Source organism: Pyxicephalus adspersus, chromosome 7 (genome assembly GCF_032062135.1).
Source record: "Pyxicephalus adspersus chromosome 7, UCB_Pads_2.0, whole genome shotgun sequence".
Classification (NCBI taxonomy): domain Eukaryota; kingdom Metazoa; phylum Chordata; class Amphibia; order Anura; family Pyxicephalidae; genus Pyxicephalus; species Pyxicephalus adspersus.
In genome coordinates, this window is record NC_092864.1 from 35,744,870 (window position 1) to 35,772,718 (window position 27,849).

The 27,849-nt window shown below is 36.6% G+C and overlaps 1 protein-coding gene across 1 annotated transcript in view; it reads right to left on the reverse strand.

Annotated features, from left to right (window-relative positions):
- The window catches only part of LRP1B (LDL receptor related protein 1B), a 500,403-nt gene that overhangs the window by 12,982 nt on the left and 459,572 nt on the right, over nucleotides 1–27,849 (reverse strand). Inside the window, 5 exon segments of the mRNA XM_072419083.1 lie at nucleotides 12,779–12,883; nucleotides 17,244–17,418; nucleotides 19,364–19,525; nucleotides 26,141–26,305; nucleotides 27,407–27,532. Of these exon segments, the coding sequence (XP_072275184.1) occupies nucleotides 12,779–12,883; nucleotides 17,244–17,418; nucleotides 19,364–19,525; nucleotides 26,141–26,305; nucleotides 27,407–27,532 (733 nt within the window).

The window sequence follows — 27,849 nt, forward strand, 5'->3', positions numbered from 1 at the left end:
AAGTAAACCCCTTGTTTTTAGGATAATTTTAGTTCAGACCAGTTTAGCAAAGGACTTTCAGGTTATATTTTCAATGTATTAGGACTGAGGTATATTGATCAATACTAATTACCCTTTTTCAATGACATTCAAGCAAATTTCAGTTTATCAATTTTTCATAGGTAGGTTCTACAACAACAACCTATTTGTAGTAAGGAAAATTACGATTTCACATTGCCTATGGATGTCTTAACAATTCCATGGTTAAAAAATAGTGCAATATGAGAATGAGAGAATGATGTGCAATACTGCTATATGTAAATTAAAAAACTGAATTATTTTTGCATGCAAAGAGTGCTCCCTGTATTTATCTAAAGTTTTCATTTTCAGTGGCTTACACTGTAAAACATGAAACCTTGAAATAAATTATAGAAAAATAACTATGTGTTTTGTACTTATATTTTACAAAGCCTGGAGGCTATGGGGTTGTTGTAATTGGAATTTACAAATGATCAATTGATCAAATGATATTATTCAACCTTTTTCAATTACATTCAAGCAAATTTCTGTTTATAATTTTTCATAGGTTGGTTCTACAACAACCTATTTGTAGTAAGGAAAAACATGATTTCCCATTGCCTATGGATGTCTTAACAATTCCATGGGTAAATAATATTGAATACTATTTAATAATGTTGAATGTCTGCTTTGTAAATGTAATAAATGAAAGCAACTACAGAAAACAGTCCAAATAGTTACTAATTGCTATTCAATTGACACCAAAGTAGTACTAAAAAAAAAAAAAAGAGTGAACTTGAAGTGACATCCTTTAATCTTTAGTTGAAAATCCTACATCAGTGGAGGACATATTGGTAAGGTAGGCGTATAAAAGAAGAACCCCTGCATACTGCAGGGGGCACAGTAGGTGTAGAAATCAGGAATCCTCATTTGAAACATGGGCTAAATAACCTCCTCTCAAACATATTGTGATTTTGTTCATGGCTGAACTGCTTCTCTCAACATAGAAGTCAATAGGACTGCAAGAGCAGCTGAAATTAATAATTATTTTGCTGTAGCTTAAATGCGAAAAAGCAGATAAGAAGGGGGGCCACTACACATGTGAATAAATCTCAACTGGAGGCTTGAATGCAAGCATTATGCACTACCCATTGGTACAAGCCTTATATTGTGATGTCTTGCAAATTCAGCTAGTGGTAGAATGGAGAATGTTCCAGCAGAGGTGTTCCAGGATCAGTAGCAGATGTGTTCTAGGGTCACTAGCTGGTGTTTTTCAGGATCATCATTACTAATATAAGAGAATGATGTGCAATACAGCTATATGTAAATGAAAAAACTGAATTATTTTTGCATGCAGAGTGCTCCCTGTATTCATCCAAAGTTTTCATTTTCAATGGCTAACACTGTAAAACATGAAACCTTGCAATAAATTATGGAAAAATAACTATGTGTTTTGTATTTATATTTTATAAAGCCTGGAGGCTATAGGGTTGTTGTCTATTTGGTATCTAAAAATGACCTTCATCCCGATGGCTTAATGCATGCCTTTATTGTAATTTAGCCACATTTTAAACATCTTTTTCCAATAGTAATGAATGTCTGTAAGAATGTACAAGGATCTTATATTCCCATTAGTTAAGTACTATTGAGAAGTTCTGCTGGTTTATAAATACAAGATAATGAAATTCAGCAGCTCTGTGTGAGGATGTCAGAATGTGGCGGCACACCGTGTAATAATAGATAAATCTATACACGTTATCAAAGGACTAATCTGTTGCAGGAGGAAGATAATCTGTAATGGGAAGTACAAAATATCTTACTTTTAGGTAAAAAATAGTAACAATTTAAGGCCAGGGCCATTTCCAAGTAGTTAGGTTACCGGGAATGCTCCTGTACATACACCCACAGGCACTTGAACTCCTTCCTATAACAAGAGGTGCTGCTCCCTCTTCTTCCACCAAAATGCTCTTGGGATAGAGCTGCCACATACATTAGGTCTGGTACACAAATGCACCAGACAAATACTATGCAAGTTTTCCAGAAGTTTTTTGATTTCAACCTGATACTAGCGTCTTCAAGGGTACATTAATCAAAAAAGTGAATTATACATAAGCACTCGGTGACAAGTTCACATTACTCTTCATTAAAATAAGACATGATGCAGCTTCTAGTTTCACTGATTTACAGTTCCTTTCATTTGTATTGTTTCCCAAGGCAGACAGAGAAAGCACTGACCTCTTGATTTAGTGCATGCCAGTCCCAGGACTGCTAACAGAGATAATGGGAAAACAGCCACAACATTTCCTAATTTAAAGTGCCCTAAAAAGGGGCCTGTACATACCTGCAGCAACTAGTGACAGGGTAATCAAAGAGCACTTATGAAAAATGATATGAACACCTACTAGCCAAGTAAAAAGCTTTATTCACTGTGTGTTGATTAACAACTAAATAGTGGTGAGCTGTGTTTAGGACTATGTGACTGTGGGAGAGGTTCCACTCCCCCCCCCCCCCCCCCCCGACATCAGACTTATGTCTAAAATAAACGGACACAGCCTGCACATAGAAATGCCAAAAACTGTGTGCCACTGGTATAAATTGGCCTTTAGAATTCCTGTCCAAATCCCCATTGCACCAGTGCAGCCTACCTAACATCCTATGTAAATACAGACATTCTGAATAAAAGTATTAACATATCTCCAGCCCCAAAGCCAGGTGGCAGTGCTAAATGTAAATGTAAGTCATCAAATTCTGCATTGTACAGGTGAAGTTGAGGTTTTAGAGAGATAAAGAACTGGATCATGGAACTGGCAGAAAATATTAAGATATATTATGGGATGAGAGGGCACCACCTATCCACCTACAGGCCTCATTCACTTCTCACGCAAATTTAGATTATTTTGACAGGCTGAACAGCAAAGATAATTATATCTTCTAACTCCAATTCCGCAGCAAATTTTTAAATAAATATTTGTAAATTACTATATGTTTTATGCATGATTTGTGTGCTTATCCTACTTTGCCTTTAAGAACTCACAGCAGGGACTCCGCTAGATTTCACTAGATTCCAAGTTTCAATTATTTGAGTGTTAAGAAAATTGAACATGTTATTAAACAAAATGGAGCATGCCCCTAACAAAATATTCCTTGTGGCTCCCAGCATTGCTGTCATTCAAGATAGAATGACAGTTGAATGATAGGGGGGTCAGCTTAACAGCAGTTGTACAGCTCTGTGTAATGCTGTCATTGCTCATCTATGTTCAAATTATAGCACCTGAAATTCCATCACAGCCTGCCCTTCTTTTGTCAGCAGTTTTGTACAATGCAGGAAACGGCACTTAAAACACCAGCTTGTAAAATGCTTACAGTGCTCTGCATGCATTAGTCATAGAGGAGAAAAGGGTACAACTAGGGCAGCTATGTTCAGGGCTGTGCACTAATTTTAAATCCAGTCACATGTAAAGCAATTTGATATTTTATACTCATTTGTTCTTTTTGAATTCAGGATTTATTTTTATTTATTTATTTTATTTACCAGTGACATACAGTGCACCTATCGTTATTTCCTGTCTTTTAGTGTTTTTTTTTACCTAAAATGCACAAGCAGCTAAACCTAAAATAAAAATAAACCCATTATACTCACCTGTCCTTGTTCCGTGGCAGGGTGACAACATTTCCTCCCTTCTTCTCATCCTGGAAATGACCATTGGCCATCTAGATTTGCTGGGCTGGGATAATGTAACACCCTCACAGACGCAAAAGAAGCCAGGATTGCAGGATATCCCTGGAAATAAATGCTTGCGCATGCATATCTTAGCAAGACTTGACAGCTGGGTGGCAATCAGTCAGGTAAGAACAGTTACTGCAGAAGGGACATTGCCTGTCCGTTTCTACAATAAACGTCTCCCTGATCGCCGATTTTTTAAAGTGGGACTTAAGTTACACTTTATGCATTTCTTCTTGCCTTGCCAACAATATTGTATCAAACAGAAAGTAAATGGAACTCTCCAACAGCACTACAGATAGAAATGAAAACATTTATTTTGTAGGGTAAGGAACTAGAACTTATGACAGCTTTTTAATTCAGTGTTACCAATTTTCCTTTACTTCCTGTTTGGTAAAAACATTGTCAGCAGGACAAAAATTCAGCTTTTCTCACACTAACAAAGCCTACATTTCAATTCTTCCATATGCTATCCAAACCGGGTCCAAACCAAGTTTTTAACACTAGACTTTAAACTGAGTTCCATAATTTGCAAAAAAAAGTTATTTGCAGTGCATTGCAAAGGTTTAATTTCTTGTTTAAGTCTAGGGGAGCAAAAAGTGAGTTTACTTACCTTGCTTCTCATTTCCCTGGTGGCAAGTGGTGCTCCTTTTTCCAACCAACCTCTAGGTTGTGAGAGGTCCCTTCCACTTACAATGCACTGCTATTAGAAGAATAGCTTCCCGATGTTCAGTACCAAAAAGGAGTGAGAGAGTAGCAGGCATCTGAACCCATTTAGTTTAATGGCCTAGTGATCACTGTGGTGGGACATGCTGAGTTTTAGAATTGTCACAGGAAAAAAAAGTGAGGAAAAATCTACTAATTGGGAAACTAATATCAAAAACATGATCTGAGTTTTAACCCTTCCCAATGTTATATAAAACTAAAAAAAAAATTGTATTTGGCATAATCATTATTAGTTATATTATATGTTTTGTGGTGCTTGTAGAGGCCATAAAAGTTTACCTAATGCCCAACAAGAAATGTTCCACTCTTGCTGGTAGCCTTGTTGTCTGTCTTCAGTTCACAAATATATAAATACATTAATAGAATATATCTTTAGCATATTATAACTATTCTCAAAGGTCCAGATCAAAGGGTAAGTGTGATTTCAATATAAATATTCCTAGCTATGGTGTAAAGAAAAATGAGTATGCGTTTTCACAGATCTCCTGCTGCATCCTCTCTATACTCTCCTGGCGATATTTCACTATACTGAAATGAAGAAGGAGAGTTCTTCTCAAACTGTCTTTTCTTCACTGGAGGTCTCGTGCTATATGTTGTTTCCAGAGGCTTCCTTACTGGTTGGTTCTGGCTTCTCCTTGGTCCTCACCGGGGTGGGATCAACAAGATTCAAATTGACAGATGTCCCCTCTGCCTGTAAGCTGGTTGTCTAGGCAATTATTGATATCTCTCCACCACCCTGAGGTGGGAGACTGTGGAGCCTAGTGTTTTTGCACACCTTGGAGCCTAGTGTTTTTGCACACCTTGGAGCCTAGTGCTTTTGCACACCTCACAACAGGCCAGGTTGTTTCACAAGTAAGAGGGAACAAACATAATAAAAACATAATTACTCTGCAAAGTACTTGCCCGGGTGGCATTCTCAGGCCAATGTAAGTTGATGTTGTTCTTGCTGCTCCTATTTCTACATCACTATCACCTATTCCATGGATGTTTTTGTGGACTCTGATTTGAGGGCCTTGATAAGGCTAATTTTTTTCTAAATCCAAATTAGAGGCTTGATGACATAACTGGAAGAAGGACATCAGTTGGCTCTTCTCAAAGTCAAACAAGATATTGCTAAGGTTGGTAAAAAGGTGGATGGTGGGGTTCCCAATTAGAAAGAGACAGAAATGTTCTTTCTCAACAGCTACATTCTTTGTCGCTTTCAATGGACAACATAGTGAATAGGTGACAAATGTGAAAAATGAGTTTGGCACTAACACCTTTTAAGATATGGTGATACATGTTTTATAGCTGCTTTGGGGACACCCTGTCCTCACTTTTAGAGCTAGGCAGAGTTTTTTTCCATGCTCACCTTACATTATTTTTATTATTATTAATATTAAACAGGATATAAATAGCGCCAACATATTATGCAGCGCTGTACATTAAATAGGGATTGCATGACGGACTAATACAGACAGTAATACAGGAGGAGAGAACTCTGCCCCGAAGAGCTTACATGTACAGACCCCATGATTTGCTTTGTAGAATGTAGAACATTAAGGAAGCCAATATGAAGGTGGCATTAGAAAAGGGTCTGGTGGATCTTGACAGTGCCCATGTTACTCTTTTACTTAATATCTCTTGCAAAACCTTACAGATGAGAAGCCACTTTAAATCACTTCTGGACAAAATAAAGGAGACTGGAGCCACCTACCATCTTAATTCTGTACAGAATGTAATATCCCAAGAAAATTTTGGGAAGAAGAGGAAGAAAAGGACTAGTTCATAGTAGTTTCTGTAGTCAGAACTGGATTATCTATATTTTGTGTGAGCACCCTCCGAAATGGCTCTGACTAGAAATTTGTCTTAGATCTATTTGTACATGGTTGATACTTTCCCCTTGAACTATAACTGATCCATGTTCAATGCTAAAAAATAATTCTCCTAGTCTGACCCCTTTGCCCTCCTAAATTGAACTATGGACCCCCCACCCCCTTATTACAGCTGCTTACTTTTATAAATAACTGCAGCCTCTTCTATGTAAAAACATGGCTACCAGCAGAAAATGTAATTATATCCCTTTGGGCACAATGGAACATCTGGTAGAAACAAATTTAAATCTCACTGCAGCTGGTGAATGGTTATATTTGCCTTCATATAGCCATTAACCCCCAGCTGAACAGTATGGCATTTGTACAGACAAAACCAACGATTGGTTCAAATGAAATTCAGACAAAAATAGCCCTCATGAACATCTCCAAAAATCTGTGAATCCAGTGCCATATGTTCTCTTGATTTACCAGATATAGCAGGAAAAGGCTTCAAAATGTGAGAATGGCATAGAAATGCTTCTTGCATCAACCATATTACCTTTCTCCAATTATCAATCAACACCAAATAAAAAATGGCAGAGAAACCTCACATGGAAGCTGCCAGTGTTGGCTTCCATGATCTGCTGCTCCAAAACAAAGATGTGGCTTGATGATCCAAGGACTGCTTGCATGTGTGGTTTCTTAGTTTTTTTTGTTACAGACCAGTAAAGCAAACCTTGTCACTGACAAAAAATATATTTTTTCCTGGAAAGCTCAGTTTGAAAATGAAGTGGCAGAAAATGTGTCGAAATATCACAAATGATGAATGTACCATGTTGAAATGCCAAAATATTATTTAAAGCAGACCTGTCACCCTCTTCTTAATCCTATGTATGAGGAGACGGTGCAAGCAAGACATGTGTAAGGCTTATTTAATAGGTCTATGCAAAGAGGAAAATTCACGTGGGAGGTGCAGAATGTTTGCCAACCATATCCCAACTTTTATCAACAACAGACAAAAAAAATAAAAAACACATTTGTATTTGGTGCCAGCAGTTATTGCATGTTTAATACATAAGCCTGTTACAATGAATTGCTGCAATATAGTTCCTCCCAGCTTAGACTTATCCATATGGGGGTCTTTGCCCTGCCCACATGAGCATCCAGGCACAAGAGCGCTCATGAGACACAACTCCACACTTTGCATGCCTTTGTCCCACAGAATCTCCAAAACTGTGCAAAAGTTTCCCAGTATGCAACCCATAATGCTAATTGGCTAACAATGATCACATGCACTTTGGAGGATTGGTTCTTGCCATTTGATACCATTTAAAATTTTCACCTCTTCTTTGTAGGTAGAAAATGATTTTACCAATGACAAAAAGAGGAGTAAAGGTAACCAATATGTTTTCAGATTTTCATTTTCATAGCCCTTGTGATTAATGTTTGATTTTGCTATGACAGATTTGCTTTAAATGAAAGTACATTACATTCACATGTTGCTGTGAAACAAAAGATGTTAGGTCACCAATGTCTGAAAATAAAGTGCCAAATGATGAGAGGTAGATGGTGTCAAACAACAAACAGCATTAAGTGGAAGGTTAACCTACTTGCATTTGGGTTCATTAAATGCTGTTAAAGTGCAAAGTCCCTCATTCTGACAGTAGTAATCACAAGGGTTCACTTTCTGGTCACAGCGCTGACTTTTAAACCCCATAGAGCATCTGTAGAATTTCAGTAAGACACAACTGGAGTGAGTAATCTGCCTTTACCAATGTGCTTTAATGTATCTCATAAAAAACAAATGGATGTCACATAATAAAGCTAAATTTGCTAAAGTACAGATTTCTTTAGTTCAAACATGTTACTTGCATTCTTTAGAAGTAAGTCCATTTCAGTTTCCCCACAGGGAACCTGGTTTCTTTTGCAGATTTTTGATTTGTCTTAAAGTAAACCCAAAACTGAAAATTGTATAAGGGCTGCAACTTCTGGTCTTCTTCTCGTTAGGTAGGGATTTTAATTTCTAAAGGGGATGGGCAAGAATTATGGCTAAATGAATCTGACATCTTCCACACAAAATAGAATAATAAGGCAACATATTTTATTAGGTGGATCTCTATGACTTCTTAGATTTTAATGATTCTCAAAAATCAAGATTACCCTCTTTCAGCTAAATGGGTACAATTTTGAAGTGTAGAAGAAAAAGAAATATGAAAAAAGTAGCATCAATGGGTTGATTAGTTGCAAATTATCATCTCTTTTCCAAGGTATTATCCATAACTCTGGGAAAGGGGGGTTCTGACACTCTTGAAATAGTTTGTACCTTCCAACCCCACTGGTTCCTAATTTTTAGTGCTCATTTTCTTGATGAATCTACCAGCTTTGGCCACCTATTTAGGAAGGACATTTTTTATTTTGGTAGATCTCAAGGACTCCTTAGTTCAGATGGTGTACTACTGAAGGTTTAGTAGTGTCAGTACAGCATCTAGGCTGTCCTAAACCAGGATTACCCCTGTTCTGTTCTGTTTCTAGTATACCTTGAACCTTTTTTGGATACCTGTTCCACTAACACACAATTTTCATACAATATCACTGGGCAAACCAGAACATGACAAGTACATTTTAAAGCAATATTGATTGCTTACTGTACTACCTTTGGAACTAACTTTACAAATGCAAAAATGGAATGAGAAGCTATGCTTTGCTGTAGCCGTGCACCTATCCACACAGACCTGACCTCTTTTGCTTTTTAGTTTTCTGCTAACAGATTGAGATACTACAGTATCAGATCACCTACTTCCTATGAATACAAGTCCTACCCCTCTCTATGTAGGCACATAGATTTCACTGCATGCTAGGAAATCTGACATCTAATGTTCAATGTTCAGAGATGAGCCGGAATAGCTGTAAAGCAGTGTACCCATGAAACAGATATTCTGTCTAGCACATTGATTCTAATAACTGTTTGTATTTACATTTAATCCTGATGTCTATTAGAATTTGCCTTATTCAATTTTGTGTTTAAATAGCATATAATATGTTGGGATACCAATAAAACTATATGGCAAGGTTAGATGCCAACATGTGAAATGGACAAGTGTGAATATGCCCTAAATGTCAGTCCTTTAGCTTAGGGCAGAGTGGTTAAGCCTTAGATAAGCATTTTGGGAGAAGGATGTCATCAAAAAAGAAATTGAGGAAATGCCAAAGGTTTAGACAGAACAAGAAACATCTTAGACCTATTTTTGTACAAACACCTTAGTGCAGGAAGAAGATGCTGACCATGAGTGGTAGCTGAGCAAAACTGGAGTCATCCTTCAGGGGAATAAAAAAGAAATAATAGTAAAGGGGCAGAGGGGTTAGATCAATGTGAGGATATAAATTCCTTATACATTATTTAGCATACATGCCCCTACTTTAAAATTATATCTGATGCCAGGTTACAGTAACTACTGGCATAAATGAGCTATACAACTCACCCATGCATAATCTGTGAACTAAAACTTTGCTCCAGTGTGTTCCTAGTAACTCTATTGTTGGGTGCCACCATCTTGCCTTTCGTAGTACAGAGAAGGTGACACTAGGCTGTCAATTAAATCTCCCACATCGAAGACACCTTTGCTCTTCCTGTGACAGTCACATGTGTTATGGATTTCTACATGACATTAGACATGTCGAAGACTGGGGAAAATGGTTGGAAATGAGTGGTTAGCTGATGACTTTTGACAAAAAAGTCAAAATTTGCCATTAGTAACTGCATGTCTGCTTAGCTTGAATGTGTCAGCTGACACTAATACTAAAATCTATGAAATTCTATCTATGATATGACATACTGCAATCCTGGAATGGAATTCATTAAAATAATTTCTTATTATTTGACAAATATTTTCAGTTCTGGACTAAATCTATCCTGTTTGCTGGATCACCAGGTTCTCCCAAATTAGTCTATTTTCTCTGGCCTTTAATAAATCAGGCCCAAATAGTCCAATATTTCATTATAAATACTTTAAATGTATTTTTTTGTAGCCATTACTCATTTACTTTGTAAAGCAAGTTCTTCTATAGTCATATTTGGATGAGCTAATATTCCAGCTTTTTTTTCACACTGCACAAATACTTTGTTACATATACTTTTGCCCTGTTATATAGTTTCTTTTTTTCTATAAAAGCGCTATTGCGTCTGTCCAGCGGCTGTTTTCTAGGTCACATTTCACAGGGGTCTAACGGAATCAGGGATGAAAGACTAAACAGCGGCTGGCTGTGGCAATAAATTTACTCAACACCTTTCAAATGCCTTTGCTCAATCTTTTGTTTACTGTAGTTTTTTTTTTCCTTTTTTGATACGCATGGCTTTTATTTCACCGCTCCTTTTCTGACAAGAATGACTGAGAGGTCCTTGGTCGATGGTGATACATTTAATGAGATAAGTGTAGCTGTAACATGGTTAACATTCTTTCACCTCACTGGCCTTACTTGCAATGGAAGCTAAATGGGAAAAAGGCAATTAGCCTCTTCACCTCTGTTCTTTTTACTTTTCTTTAAAGGTAAAAGTCAGCTTTGTAATTTTTTTTCACAAGGTTTACCTTACCTATGATCTTGGGGTAATATTTGATTTCATGAATAAAAATCATTTTGATTCAAAACTTTTTATTCATGTGCATAATATTGATGTGACCTTCAGCTAATCTTAATCTTCATGGCTGGGGAGTGTGGCCAGGTACCTCTACAGATTCCATGATCTACCATGATGACATGGCCATTGGACTGCATTACAATGCAGCCATAATGACATCAAGGAAGAGGGGCACCATGAATCGTGATTCACTATTAGCTTCAGTGATTTGGTCATTACAGCTGCAGCCATCAGGTTTGAAGATCATGTGACCATAGAAAAGACTTGCAGCTTCTTTCTAGAGACCACAACTGATGCTATAGAGGTACTGGCTTTTCAAAATTTAAATCCCAGCATTTTTCTATCCATGATTTATATGCGTTTTGTTAAGATTAGAGAAATGCCTCAAGAATCCTCTTCGGACTCCATTATGAGTACCAAGTAAAGCCTTTTTTTTGTTTCCAAGATTCTATTCTCTTACTGGATAGGATTCACAGTTGTACTTTTAATTCACATTACCTCCAACCTCTTTATATCAGCCAATGAAAGCAAATTTAGAGCACGTTCCCCTAAATTATATTTAAAAATACACACAATCATGCAACCCCTGCATTGTAAGATATATCTTGTTGCATTTTTAAACACCCATTTAGATAAAACCTTCATGTTTTTACATAAACAAAGATTCTTCTTTGTCTAGTTTAGGATAAAGCAGAGAAGGATTATAACCCTTGGGTTTTATTGCTGTCTGATGCCCCATCTGGAAGACTTCCTCTTACTTCGGGTAACAGTGGTCACCAAGACAGCGCACCTCTCCAATGGAGACACAGAAATACATACACTTTTGAATAAAGTATATAATACTGACTCTGTATTGTTGGGAACATTCCAAAATGACCGTCACTTCTTAATTTTGAGGATGCAGAATGCAAAAGAATCATTTATACAATTAAAAATAAATATATGTAAATGTGTCTATATATATACCACCCAATTTGTACCCAATGTATACACATTTCTCACATTGATTAGAATATATTTCAATTAACTTGATTGACTTTTGACTACATTTTGATAACTGAATTGTAAAAAGTATACATTTTAGGTAGAAGTTGGGTATTTTGGCTGAAAACATTTAAAAATAGACCTCATACTGTTTATTGTCAGGCTGACACTTTCTTAATATACCATATATACCGTAAAATACCAAATCGGCAATTACCTGATTTTGGTAAAATTTTAAGTTTGTTATTTTGCTTAAATTGTGCTCTGACGGAGGACCACAAACCTCTGTGTAGGAGCAGCAGTCTGTCTCTAATGGTCTGACCCAGCCCTTGCACAGTCATATCCACAACTCAAATCAGCACATACCTTAGGAGTTAATTATTAAAAAAAATAACATTTATGTTCAAAGGGCTAGGTTGAACCACTTGAGAAACACCCCTGCTATCACATAGAGGGCATAAGTCCTGTTCTTCACCCTGCTTTGGGGATCCCTTTTTTGTCTGGCAAAAATTCAGGAAAAAAAAATCTAAGTTTTAGAAAGACCAGTTGAATTCTATAATGGGGCTTTCATAACTGATTTATGTTTTCTATTTAAGTTTTTTTTTTTTTAATAAGTGTTATTTATAAGTGAAATTTTCCAAAAACAAATACACCTACTGAGAATTTAAAAGGTGTATTACGTTTAGGTTTTCTCATTATAATAGAGCTGTTACAATCCCTGAACAGGGTTTAGGATTTTACTTATTTAGAATCTAAGCGAGCTGGAGACATCTGAACATAACCCCATGATGGCATTCAGTAATAGCAGTGACAGGTTACACAGCAGAAGGTGAAGACTAAATCATAACAGCGTGGTCCTGTTCTATTTCGGACGCACACAGACTGTGTATTGTCAGGAGGTACACTGTCACAAGTCATACTCACACGCAGACTGGGATGTTGGTCTCCGGGTCCAGCTGACAAGTGCCCCCATTATAGCAGTACCCATCACACAACTGACAGCTGGAGGCCAGCTTGCCGTTGCTGCAGCTGTGAAGAAAAAGACAAGATGTAATTATTCTCTTCATTTTGAGAAGTGATCTAAGATTCCCTATGCAAAATATTTTAGTCTGATCCTGTGTACAGATTTATTTGAAAGTAGAAACGCTAATTCTGTGACAGGTCAGCCTTGGGCGATATTTTTCAAACAGCGTGACAGCGAGCATATATTTTTCTTCTACCTCTTTTAGGCTATTATATTTGCAAACTGTTAGTTCAGGAAAACAAGGCAAAGCTAACATTTACTTATGCAGTACAAACATCTAGCTGTGATCCTCGAGAGACAGAGCATCACCATTCCCCAGTGCAAGCTGCTCGGTATGCACGCGGCAGCTGACCGAACAGCTAGGAGAAGAAAAGAAAAATTAATTTGGAGATTTCATCTTTTTCTTTCTGCCTAAAATGTACCATGGTAATGCTATTGTTCCTGTCAAAGTGTCAGAAAAATCACTGCTTTGTTTACAGGGGATAACAAACCGTAAAGAATGTGCGCTGTTTGTCTTTCAAGGCTGTTGAATGATCGGAAGTAAAGGCACCTACAGATATAAGAAAGTATTTAAATGTCTGTAGGCTTTCCCAAAATCGTGCCACCATGGGAGGACTGTCGACTGGGCAAAATTACATTTTTTTTTTTGCTCACTGTATTCTTCTAGGCAGCCACTACCTTTTTAGTACTTCACCTACCCTCTCTTTAGGAACAAACATTCAACACTTACCCAATATGAACCTGCATGTTTGTGGGATAATTGTTTTTGTATATGACGGCTGGACATTGTCAGTCCTTTAATTATCTGACTTACACTACAAGCAGGAAGAGATGTATTAAATACATACCTTAAAGTGTAACTAAACCCAGTTTATCCTCACCTGTCCCAATTCAATTTTTGATCCTCAGCCATCTTTATTGGCTAGACCAGTATGACATAACTCCACAGACAACCAACGCTGAGCCTATTATTCAGACATATAAGAATGCTTATTGAAGAAAGGACATTACCTGTCCCTTTCTGCAATAAAGCCCTGCCTGACCCCAAAACCTTAATTTGTCACTTTTAAGTTCCGCTCCAGTAATCTTCTTTGAGCAAGCCTTTTCAAAATAAGAGTAAGACATGAAAGCCACTTGCTTTTGACTTTTCTTTGACTTTCCTGGTTACTTGTTAAAGGTTAGTGACTCAGTGAAAGTACTAAGTGTGATTAGCAGACCAGCCAGACTATCCTCACCAGAAGGAATACCCAAGCCCAAGGAGGCATTTGCTCCATGTTTCCTAGTAGTAGCCCGACCCTTCAAACAGCTTTGTGATTTCCAAAAAATCTATCTGCTGAATAATTATCTTTATAAAGTCTTTGTTCTTTTGAAACGTACTTAAGACAAAGCTATAAAATTTGATAGAAAAACAGAAAAAGTTCCAGGATTAGTATATGCAGGGTGTGCAGCCAGTGCATTCCATATAAGACACACTGAATTATCAGTTATGGATAAATCATTCTGTGGCCATGAATGATTAGACAAGCAGGTATACATGCTGACACTTTTTAATTGAAAATTCACAGCATGTTTACCTTGAGCAGAGCTGATATAAACAACATCAGCTCAGCCTAGTTCAGCAGGAATAGCTCCTTTTTTTTGACACAAGCACAGGGAAGAGTTGTCTGTTGCTGAAAACACTACTTGTAGAATTGTTAAGGAGGTCATCTTTTCCCCACCACATTGATGAAGCATAAGGAGAACAATCCCTGTGTATATGTGGTAAGCTTAACATGGGAAATATGCACTGCAAATTAAAACTTTAACCTTATTCATATGCTTCACCCCCTTTAAAGCAACATTAAAAAAATGGTAAAGAATTACTGTTCATGCTGTTGATCTCCATTGCAATAAAAAATTGCAGCTTGAAGAGTCTTCAGATTCCTACACTACTGCCAGTGTTGGATAGCTAGACTCTTGGGGTCCTCTATGTAATTCATTTGGTTGAAGACACTAAAGGACACAGTAGAGATCAAAAGAAGGAACCAAAATGTACAATGGGGATGCAAAAAATTTCTCTCAAGTTCTTCAGATTATTCTGGCAGTGGTGGTCCCATTCAGTGGTGGCTTATTCATGATATTGTGTTCCCTTGGCAATGTTCTTTACATGCATTGGCACCCCAGCTCAGCTTGCTGATGGACCTGCAATGCAGTGTATGTAAATATACCGATTTGTATTATAGTGTGTTACGCTGCCAAAAATGATAGATATTTTGTGTATTTTAGTGAGTAGGTTGCCTTAACACAATACATGTCACCAAGCATTTATTAATGCACCTCAAAAGTATGAGTGGGATGAAGATCAAAGAAACAATTTTAGCAACAAATAAGAAGAAACTGGGCTACATTTTTAAGGTTTTCCTGATTGTGTAGCTGCTTGGCTGCAGAAGTAAGTCAGAAAGTTGACACCTATTCCTCCTTTTTGTTCTTTTCAGACATGACTGTACAGAGTTTAAACTAGAAAGTATGAAGGCAAGCAGCTTCTGATATACCCTAATTTTAGGAAATCCATAATGCTCTGTGACACTAATATCATGGGTGAGCCCTGTAATTATGTAAAACAAAAATAGTTTATACGTGTATTGTATATGTATATTACATAAGCATGAGAAAACTAAATAAAAATGCTTAGGACCCTATAAACATAAGAAATAGAAATTAAATTTGTCAATATTAGATACTAGTTTCCCTTTGACTATTGTTACAGGCATTTGTGGATGCATTCAGAAAATGTATGTAGTTCTGGTAAGAAAAACTGCTCCATGCTCCTCTCCTGTACTAGTCACATGGCCCAAGATAAGTATTTGTTTGCAACAATGATGGATGATGCAAAATGGTAAAAACGACAAGAGTTCAAGCTAATTTCATTTGTTCCCCAGCAAACATGTCAAAATTAATGCATTTTAAGCACAGATATTTGACATGGCCTTATTGATTTGAGATTTTGTATGATTTAATAATCTACTTTACTCATTTTCTGTAATTCCTTTAGTTTGAGTTCTTTGTTTTAACTTGCTTTCATCCAATCACAGCAAACCATTTTTCATCTATGAAATATAGGGGTTTGCCTCCAAGTGATTCTTTGTACTGCTGGCTTATTGCAGATTGTTCATTATTAAGGAAATATCTACTTTGTGTTAACTTCTTTTCCTACATGAAGATGTGCAGTGCTAGACTAATCGAGGAATTATAAAGAATTAGCAATTCATCAGAAATCTCATTAAATGGTTTTTGCAATTGATTATTTAGCCTGTGCTTTAAATCCATTTTAATAACATGATTTGGTGTAGTATTAATGAAATCTTCACATATTTGGGGCTAGACGGATACAAGTAAAACTACAAAAATCTAGTGTGTTTGCTAATATCCTATATGCAGATTTAGCTCTCTAGAAACTAAACAACCCCCTGTTCCTTCCATCTCTTTATTGGCTAATGAATATTCATAAAAATTATATAATCGGCTTACATTTTTTTTTACGCATTACAAATTGGGAATTCGCAACTTTCACGTGCGCTATGAATATTAAATATTTTAATTAGCATTTTTATGAATAACAGTGAAATAAGAACTAACCAGTGAAATGCATGGGTACATTGGGAATGTGCTTTTATCTTCTAAATACATGCAGAATTATATCTGAAATTCCCATTCGTAGGGAACACATTTAAAGGAAGTTTTCTGGTTCCAGAGAGATGCATAAGCAATTCTGTCAAAAGGCAGAATATCTTAAAGTGAGCCAGTGAGGATGGAAAAATGGAATTTGCCATCTCTTTTCACATGTGTAGGGCCTGGTTCAGTAATATTCTTTTTTATGTTCTTATGGTATATAAAGGTATGCAAATGGCATATGGAAACATTTTAAGACATGGTACTTTGCAGTGCTTTTTGGCAGGTTTTTTTTTTTTGTTGCAAATTAATGGTACCTTACATTTACCAATTAAATGCACCAAAAACAAGGAAAAACACATACAAAATGTATATTGTCTTTTTAAAAAAAAAGTTTAAGTTGCCAGTTAGCTGGTTTTCAGGCTACCTTCTGTATGTACGTTTCCAGGCATTGCTCAAACTAAACAGAGGCTTTTTTGAGCAACATAAGCTGTGAAGTTGAACCACCATGTATCACCTAACTATCCAGATTCAGAAAACATGAGTAAATGTTTTCTATCACCAAGTTAAATACAGGGTAATCCAACATTCTCCAGTAATAAATTATTGTAGGTGTTTGCAAAGATGTTGCAAAATTAAATATGTTCTTAAATTATGATGGTTTTAAAGCAGTTTAAAAACAATTCATTTAGTTAGATCATTTGTTTGAGCTCTTACTTGCAAATTACATCATTGCTGTTTTTGTCTATGATGCAGAGTCCACCTCGACACCTCAGACATTTGTCGATTTCACATTTGGAGCCTTCGTATCTCAGCGGGCAGACACATTCCACACGGCCATCATCAGAGATTGTGCAAGATTCCGAATTTACACAGTAATGGTGACACACATCTAGGGTGAAACAGTGTAATATTGGTCTTAATGTTGAGAAATAACGGTACACTTTTAAAGCTGAAGCATCATATTTTGTACAGGAAAGGACAAGTAAAGGAAAGATGAAAAGAGGGGGTTTGTTGGTAAAAATTAATTATGTATTGATTGGATAATTCATACATTATTATATTATATTATTGTTATATATCACCAAGCCTGTTATAGCATTCCAGCGTTGGAATATTCATGCTATACATAGCTCTTTTAACACATCAATAAACGTACGATAACCGTACCAGGCTATTATGCCTGACATGATTCGCCTAACAAGGCTTCTTTAGGGGTTTGCAGTGGCTGAGACGGTATAGATGAATGCAATAAATACACAAAGGTAGATAAATCTTAACATTTGGATATAAAGTATCAAAGATATCTTGTATCAAGATATTCATGAAATGTATATGGGATAGAAAGAATCCCATACCAGTTACAAATAGTGTTCATATTGTTAGATAATAATAAATCAACAATAAATATTGACATATTGGTGCATATATTATACATTTACATATTCATCAGTGACATATTGACAATAGCACCATTTGTGGCATGTTTAACAGCAATGTATTACCCATGTTCTCTTATATAGTGTTATTTCAGCACCATGGAGAAGGGCAAAGGCATTTTTTCTATTATTCTTTATATCACCCTGTACATGGTTCTGAACTCATTTACAACATTAAAAGCTGATCCATTATTTCACAAAATCTCCTTCTACAAACATCAAGGTATCTCATTTCAAAGCCTTGGTGCTATTAACAATGCTCTATTTGTTGGATTCTATCTTAGGAGCACCAACAACTGAATCCCACCAGACACTACAATACTAATTAAAACACTTTCAATAGAATTCTAATATAGGCTGCTGCTGGAGGCTGGTGTGTACGGCTGACTTTATGAGGGTTCACCATGGAAACATTGATCGCTTCTGGTGATATTTATTTCAGAAAAGTCAACAAAAATAGTAATGAATTAGTTCGGTGTGGAATGATTAGAACTGTGAAGTCTGTAATAGGAAAAACTGACAGAGAGCAATGAAATATCAAAACATAAAAGACTGAGCAAAACAAAACTGGTCTAGAAGAAGCGTTGGAGAAAATTGTTAAAGAGAAATGCCCGTTTTGGATAGGGTCCTCTCTGTAGTAACAACGTATCCCAATTTCTCAGGCGAAATAGTTGTTGATCATACTCAACTTTCTGGGGAAACTTTCTGGAAGACTTTGGAGTGTCTGTGGCATTTTGTACCCATTTAACAAAATGAACATTTGTAATGTCAAGTTTGGAGGGAGGAATGATCTTGCAATTGACAATCTAAGTGATACCAAAGGGGTTCTGGAGGCTTAGTTTATTCAGGCTATTCTCCATTAGACTTGTGAACAGAGGTACAGTCAGAGCCAAGGTCATTTTTGTTATTTTATAACATTTTTCACATACTTAGTATTCTATATTTGCATGACTATTACGTGCAGTGCATGTATGTCTGTACACTTTGCACTGTGGTTGAAAGACAACAGATATGAGAGGAAGAGCACCACAAGGGATGCTCTACAACTTGAACTGAAAAAGACCAGTTGAATTATGTTCGGGCACAAGTTTATGAAAAAAATAAAAAATAACATAGGTTCTATAATTTAAGGAAAATTATTGTGCAGAACATAAAAGTGGAAACCATGGCATGTACATGCAATGAACATTTAGGGTTGTCCTTAATACATATATATTTACCACCTATAGTATTTACTTTACATAACATGGTTTCCAATTCTTTGACAAACATAGCGAGTATTAAGAATATTTAAATACAATACATTTATGATATGCATATATATACATACTGTATATGCATATAACAAAAATGTAAAAACAATACAGACTCCCTATAACAAAAGTCCTCCTGACTTACGGTATTGTCATCTGTCCCCGGTGTATTCATTAAAGCAGGTACATTGGGCTTGATTTCCGGCTGATACGCTACAGGTGCCTCCATTTTGACATACATTCTCACAGACTTTTTTGCCACAGTTAGGTCCTGTGAATCCTAAAGCGCAGGTGCAGGTGGGTTTACCTGAAAAGGAAGTAATGTATCACTTTATAATATTACACTTATATACACAAATATAGAATCTGGCTTATTTTAAGGCATTAGGAACTTAAGTGATCAGGTGTCAATTTCAAGACTCCATATCAACCAATCAAATATTAGTTACTGTAGAGAGATCAGTAATTTATTGTGCCCTAATGATCTTTCATATATAAACATAATTTGCAATGCTTTACTTAAGAGGCCTGAAAACTTGTAAACATTCCAAAGTTACTTTTAACTGTTTTCCTTTTTCAATGTTGTGTTTCTGCATGGAGGAGACGATCTTAGTAGAGTATAGTATAGTATAGCATAAACAGCACAGTATCACCAAATTTCACTCCAAATCTCTTAAAGTGGACATAAGAAGCAGCAGTGTTCTAAAGTGGATGTTTCATGGCCAACGGCCGGACCACTGCTTTGGAAGTCACCCTCACCTAAAACAGAAATGACTGAAAAAAAAACAGTGCCCGTAAAACAAAATGTGAATTCTTACCTTGGCCCCAGCCACAGACACCACCTGTTAGTGTTGTATGGCTAAAGTATTACTTTTTTTCTGGGGGGGGGGGCAGCTTACAAATGGCTTCCTAAAGCCATTTGTGTTGGCTGGAAGGGGAAGATTTGAATTTTTGAGATATGCAGCTATAAGACTTACATACATATATTTTTCTGGAGTACTTCCAGACAAATGATAGGAGTTTCAGGGTACTGCTTAGGCAAAATAATATATCTAAATATAGCACAGCAAATCTTCACCCATTTGTGTTCAATTTCACAAAAAAAAAAAATAATCTCCACAAGTAAGGATTTTCCAATATGTAATTAAAAGGTAGTTTTAGCAATCCTAATTTCTTCAGAATGAAAAAATAAGAAACATATCCTCTGTCAGTATTTGGATGACAGAGCTGTACTTGAAACATTACACAAAAGGAGAACAAAAACATAATATTTTACTTTAAAAATGTATTATAACTTTAACCCTATCCATAAGGGTTTCCTATGTCATGTTATTAGAATTAATAGGATATTTGTGTGCCTAACCTCTATAATATGTATTACAATATTATGTCTATTTATACAGCACTACATCTGACATTTACTGAAACATCATCTGTTAGTGAATCTTCTAGGTATATGTGTTTCAATGGCAGTAATGGTTTCTCCACTAGGAAATGTTTTGGTTAATGTCAGATTCACTGCATTATAAATAGGCCACAAGCGTTTTCTTGGTCTTTTTGATGTACACCAACAGCAGATGTATTGTGTGCTGTCAGAGACTGGGCTGGGCCAAGATTGGAAAGGGTCTGTACTGGTCTACTGCCAATATATAGTCAATGGTAGGTAGGGCCTTCTAGTCTGCTCTAGCAAAAAAGGAAAAAAATGCATTAAAACCCATTTCCATAATTAAATTGTACTGTACTATGCTATGAATTCAATTTAACATTCCAAATAGAATCCACAATATTCTAGTGGGATAACCATGTAACAACCTAAAATAAGATTTCTTTTTACCTAATTCAGCCTATTTGTACAAATTACAGTGTGCTTGTTGTACCAAAACATCTCTCGCAATGAAATTCCAGCAATGAATTGAGTAAGTATAACTTCTCTAAGCAGTGAACAATATTCTGCGACCTTTTCACAATTACATTAATAGAGGGGAAAAAAACCTTCCGAGTCTAAAATGTAATGGCAGATATTCAGCTGCTGCATATTTAGTTATCTGGGTCACCAGCAATTCAACTAACTGTAAAATGTAATAGACACCAATTGCTGTAGTAGAACTAGGTAAGGCTGGCAGTTTCAGACCATTAAGTCTTCTGCATCATACAAGGGCAGAATACATAGAGCTTTCTGTATTAAATTGGATTTTATACAAAATGGAAAATGTTTACAAAAATCATAGATAGACTGCAATACTGATACACTATATAGCCGGAGGTTTACATTATATAAAAAAGTAGCTAACCCTTTTGTTTTTTGTTTTTTTTACATATATTTTGTCTTCACTGCCATGGAAGAAACCCCTATTCATCACAAGAAGGAAGAAGATGGAAGCCCCTTGTGTCCAGTCCATGCAACAAAGAAGAAGGAATACAGAATGGCACAGGACCATTGGGACCAGGACTGGTGAGGGTCGATGGCTTTCCACCTGTAAAGGTGTCATTTTTTTTTGCATTCCATGGGAAAATGTCCATCAACTTTGGCAACACAATGAATATGTTTGGATTCAATTTGTTGTGTTGTGCATTGGTACTATTGGTAAATACAGCTTGAGTTTTACCTTCAATGTACCATTGCTTTTTAAAGATATGAGCAACCAAAGAGATGTCCCACCACTGAAGTCTCCAACAAAATAAATGAATAAACTCTACTTTAGCAGAGAAAAACTAAAATTGGTTTTGGCAAGAAAAGTCTTTAATCAGAAAAAAAAAACAGTTTTTGTTTTGTCTTCTTCTGCAATTTTGTTGTCATAGTGCCAGCTAACTTTCCTTTGTAGTAATTATTTAACAATTTGCCTTTGTAATGTTGAAAATTCTAAAAATGATTAAGTTATTAAGGACTTACCTAATTTAGTACAAAAAATCATGCACTTTCCTTTCTGGCGTTCCATGAATGTAAAACTCATTCCACAGGCCGTAATAACGCTTCTGTTCATTACCGATGAAATCTTATTAATTTGGTTTGCTCAAGAACTTTCCAACTAAATCTAAAGTTTTAATTATGTCTCTCAGATGTGTTCCTTTAATTAACTGATGACATTTTCCTGGTTCAATTATTGTAGTTCAATACAACTGTCATAAACTTATAAATTTTAATTAAGGCTGCCCCAAAGTCTAGCCATGTAATGTCCGCCTAGGAATTTGCCAAAGGGCTTAACGGAGAGCAAACTGACAATGAGTATCTAGCCAGTGGGATTTGTTGAGAAGTTTAACATTTGGTGAGTATAATGAGTTATTAGATCATACATCTTTCTATTAAGGTTTAGGTGGAGGTCACATGTGCAGTTTTTTTTAATCTTTGAGATTTGGGCAGTACCCTAATGCAATGTCTCCTAACCAAAATGCTAAGACACATTATTGTGTTGCTTGTTGTCTAGAAGTAGGCAACCTTAACCAATCAGAAAGTAGGCTTTTTCTTAAAGTCGGAAATGTAGACGGCAAACAGAAATATACCTGGAGGTATATATAGTATGCTTCTTGTTTGGATTTTCTAAGTTTCTTTCACAATTAGAAATTGATTGAGGTATACATCCATTTCACCATCAGTTCACAAATGGTAATTTGGTCCAACAACCACCCAGAATTTTGTTTTATGAGTAAGTTTGAAACATTATCCCCTAGTGAGCATATGCAAGTTATGAAAGATGATGCAATTGGCTTCTGTGCTGAGTTAAAACCAGTTTTAAGATAAGTTGCCTAAAGACTGCTTACAATTAGTAATCATTATATGTTCTCATTGGAGAGATTTGACCCCCTTATTGTGTACTGGGATAGGCAAGAAAGTGGAATCTTCCTATGGGAAAAAGGAAGCCAGTCAAAGATCTGGTCATAGGAGAAAGAAGAGCAGGTCCATAAATGTGACACTATCGGTTCTGGAATGATTCATAGTGGGACATGAAATCACAGAATCTTTAAATGGAAATAATTAGTTAAAAAAATCAAAAGAAAGTATCCTTTTTTTTTCTGGTTTAGTGTTTTTGTGCTAATGTAACCCTTTCTGGGAGCAAGTAAGATGTATTATGTACTCCTCTACTTATTCCAAAGGGTGGGGGAGTGGATATCTGGGGGCCCTTAATAAATAGGGTTTTCAGATTTCATATAGGCTCCCAACCCACAGACCCCTATAATACAAGGGTTATGTTGTGGGGATAAAGCCCTTTCACTCAAATGATGGCCTTGCCACTGTTGGAGCAGGTGAGGGATCTGGCTTGTGCCGAATGGAAAGAGAGTTGCATACTTTTTGCTCCCTGTCTTCTTTAGCAAGCCCAATTCCAGAAGAGGTATTATGGAAAAGAGAAGAACATTAATGCCAACAGCCCCATTTCTTATCCAGAAAATCTATTTAGGGGCTGGTTTTAATATTTAGGGGAATTAATACTATGCTGCTTTTTATTCCAAACAAAAATGTCCTTTAGGCATTAGAAAAGCCTATAAAACTTGCATGTGCAGATACTTGTACAACCATTTGCAAGCACTCCCTATTGAGGTGTATGGATTCTATTATCTCATTCATTAAAATAACCTATAGAGCAATTTCTCAAGCAATGGGTTTCTTGAGCATTAAGTATTTTGTGTCTCATTTAGGACTGAGACCATTGATTTATTTGGGTATCTGTCAGGGGGATATTCTTCCCAAGGGCCAACAGTGTAAGAAACATTCATCCTATTAACCATTAGGCTAATGTGCCAAGAATTAGGCGTATCATAAATATTGGCAGGGGTTTCCTGAGAAGTTATTTCAAGGTTTCCACCATGATAAAAAGGTTGAAAAAGACTTATAAATATTCATCTATGACTCTTTTTACAACCCTTACAAATACAACCCTCCCTTCTCTCAAATGTTTACATTGATACTAAATGTCATGGAAAATGTCTAGAATTTCACAACTGGTATACATTACCTCTTATGAGGTGATAACAAATATACATGAGCCATATTTATTACTACATGCTACTTCTATATCCTCAGCAAGACATCCGTCAACATTTCCTACCTCCCCTTCTCCAGAACATAGAAAGAGGTTTTATTTAGGTTGCACAGGAATGCCATTCTCTGGAATGATCACTCTGCACTCCTAAGAATATCACAGCAGGGTACCACTCACTTGTCAATCATCAAATGTAATTTCCAGTGGCAATGAGTCATCTAATGTCCATTGAACATCTCTGTAAGAAGCTTTAGTCCTCCAGGGTAGGATTGGTCAGGGTCAAAAACTGCTCGGGATTTCAAGCAGAACTAAAGCTCACTTTTAAAAATGTTGGATCAGGCAGGAATTATTGTAGAAAGGAACAGGCAATGTCCCTTCTGCAACAATTAGTCTTACCCGTTCAATCTCTTAGAACAGCTGTCAAAAATGCATGCAGAGTTCAGTGGTGGTTCACAGAATACACAGCAATCCCCTGCGCTTGCCAAGACTGAATGAACATCATCCTGACTTGGCCAATCATGATGGCTGATGACTGCAAGAAGGAAAAGAAGAAGAATTATAGAGGTGTCCCAGGATGGAACAGAGACAAGGGTGTATAGTAGGGTTTAGTTCCACTTTCAGTGCATCAGAGTTCACAGAAAGTTAAGAGATTATTTGGATCAAGTGTTTTTAACACAGCAATAGAGTCTTGCGTGTATTTTTTTGCCCTGACAAAATAAAAATGCAGTACATATCTAACATATGCACACATTACCATCTTTAATTAATTGAAATACCCTGTAAGTAAAGACAAATACCTTGATGCCAATAAACAATAATTCAACTTTTAGTTACTTAAGTTGACATCACACTGCCTTTTTGCTTTTAAATTGTAAGAAACATATTCACTTTGCCCAATCTCAATTTTATGAACTATAAAATGCCTCTCCCTTTTTTCATCTGTATGACATAAGGTGAAGTTGGTATATAGCCAGAAGAACAGGAAGGCCTGATTCCCTGAGATATCACTGTGGGTTGCCCAACCTAGAAAGACTTTCTGTCATCTCCACTCATCAGCTTTCAAACCTGGTATTTGGCCCATCAATGCATCTTGGAAGGAAGTGGGGAGAGTCACCCTAATATACAGAAGTACTGGGTATGTCATATAACTCTATTGTTGGCTGAACAAGAACAAGAAAATTCCCCCCTATATGAAGAGATAGGCTATTGCTTTGTTCTGAATGGTGTGCATCTTTACCTGCAGATGGACTACCTTCTTAAGAAACAACAGCTACAAATCCAACATAACCAGTAGCGCACCAAACAAACTGGTTATTTATGCTTCCTTGCAGTTGTCAAGTTGTTCTTTCATCCCTTGACAAGGAATTTAAGGGTCCTCAAGCACCCATACAATAAGACACATGACATATCACTCGCTCCACCAAACAGTCTTGAATCGCATGGACCATGAAACATGGCTGGTAGCATTAATAATGCATTATTCATGATCCAGCATCATTGTCTGTTTGTGATTCATACGCCTGTCATAATTTGTCATCCGCTTGTTGCATGGCTCTAGAAATACTCCGTGCCACCTGTTATCGGACTCTCTCAAAAGTAATTCCCTCTCAGCTTGCATCTGGAGGCCAGGAGACGAACGCAGATTGCTGGATTATGCACAAAGCTTTGCAGGCATTAGACAAATCTATTTTTAACACTTCCATTTTTATCCATGTTAAAAAGGTGGGGGGAATATTTCAACATCAAGTCAAGTTTTTAATGTATCCAAAATGTTTTTCCCATATGGCCGATCGAGGGAAGAAATAAAATTAATATTAACTAGGATTAATGATTAGAAGGAACGTCAATTAATATTTAGAAGAAAAATCAGAATGCATGTTGGAAGACAACAAGTAAACAGAATAGCACAAGGCTTAAGGAGAATGTCGTATTTAATTACAAATATTTACCCAAAGCAGAAGCGGTACATGTCCCTCCGTTCAGGCAGTAATTAGTGCAGTGGTTCATCTCACATCTTTCTCCGGAGAAACTGGGCCAGCAGTGGCATCTTAGAGCCCCCTTCTCATTTATAATACATCTGCCACCGTTTTCACAAGTCAGTTTGCATAAGTCATCTGCATTGTGACAAAGAAAGAATGGAATCAAGCTCTGAAATTACTTTTCTCAGAAAAAAAAATGCAGTCTTGTTCAAAAACAGTATACAATATGTTAATGTAGCAAGCCCCAGATTAGCATTTAAAGATAATGTATAGAACAGTGATTCTCAACCAGGGTTCCATTGAACCCTAGAATTCCTCCAGAGGTTGTTCCTACACCTAGGAAATTTGTTCTTACCGGGTCAGATACTATTGACACCAATGATCTTTTTGGCAATCTGTAAAGGTGACATTCTTTCATAGCTTGCAATGTAAGAATCAGTTTTCCCACCGACCACCATGCTCATATACTGTAAGCTATGGATATAGTAATCAAGTGGTTTCCTAGAACCTGAAAGGTATTTTAAGGGTTCCCCCTATGGTAAAAAGGTTGAGAAATTCTGGTATATAGTATTTTAATGTATGTCATGAATATGCCGAAAAGTAATACACATCACTCAGGTAAGAATAACTTATTGCATGTAAATATTTTGTAAGTAGAAGGTGTATGGGCACACCATGCATTTTTTTAAACCAACCTATATCGCCATTTTACTATGTGTACCTTCACTTGACAATAAGGGCAGAAAGAGTTGAGCTAGCTTCAGCAAGAACTGGTATTGTCTAAGCTTGGCCTTTCAGAACATCCTAAGATTTGGCACATACAGGAAGATTTTGCAAACAACATTTCATATTTTCTTAAGGCTGAACCCAAGACAGAGGAAATAAAATCCAGCAAATGCAGTTTTTATTAAAACAAGCTAGACAGAACTGAATTTAACTTGATTAAGCCCTTACGTAGAAAGGTGAGGGGGATAAGGTGGAGAGAGCAGAGACAGGACACAGTCAGTCTGCTGTTCTCTATCACTCGTCACAGGTTTGGGACAGGGAGGTGACCTAAATGCCTTGCTTACCAGCAGAAGGGAGAAGTCAGGTCATTCAGGCTAGCTGTGCTAGGTCATAGTTCTATGCAAATTCAGAACTGAGTGGAAAGAAACACCTGGAGTTCAGCTTTAAACCCAAAAAATCACAGAAGGGTCAAGATTTGTCTATTTGAAATATCATTAAGTTATCCCTAACCTGCATAATTTTGGTCCGTGCAGGTTCCATTTACTAGAACTTTTCCTTCTGGACACACACAGGAAGCACCGAAGGGATTTAATAAACAGATGAATTCGCATTTGGAATCCAAACAGGGATTGGGCACTGTTAGAAAAAAACAAACACAATGTCAGGAAAGAAAAATTGAAAACAAACTATAAATATTTAGGAGCTACAGTACATAAAAGGAACCTGTTGGGGTTAAAATATACAAACTCACACTATAGACTTAAAGACATAAACTGTAAATAGCTTTATAGAATTGAATGGTTCAGGATGCTTCAATGCAAATGAAAAGCACACAAATGGGCACTGGTTAAAAAAAGCTTCAGCAGCTGCTGTGTTTAAAGAAAAGTCACAGTCATGTGGATATTGGGAAGGAGCTCGTAATGCCCAATACAAATTATACACAATGACCAACC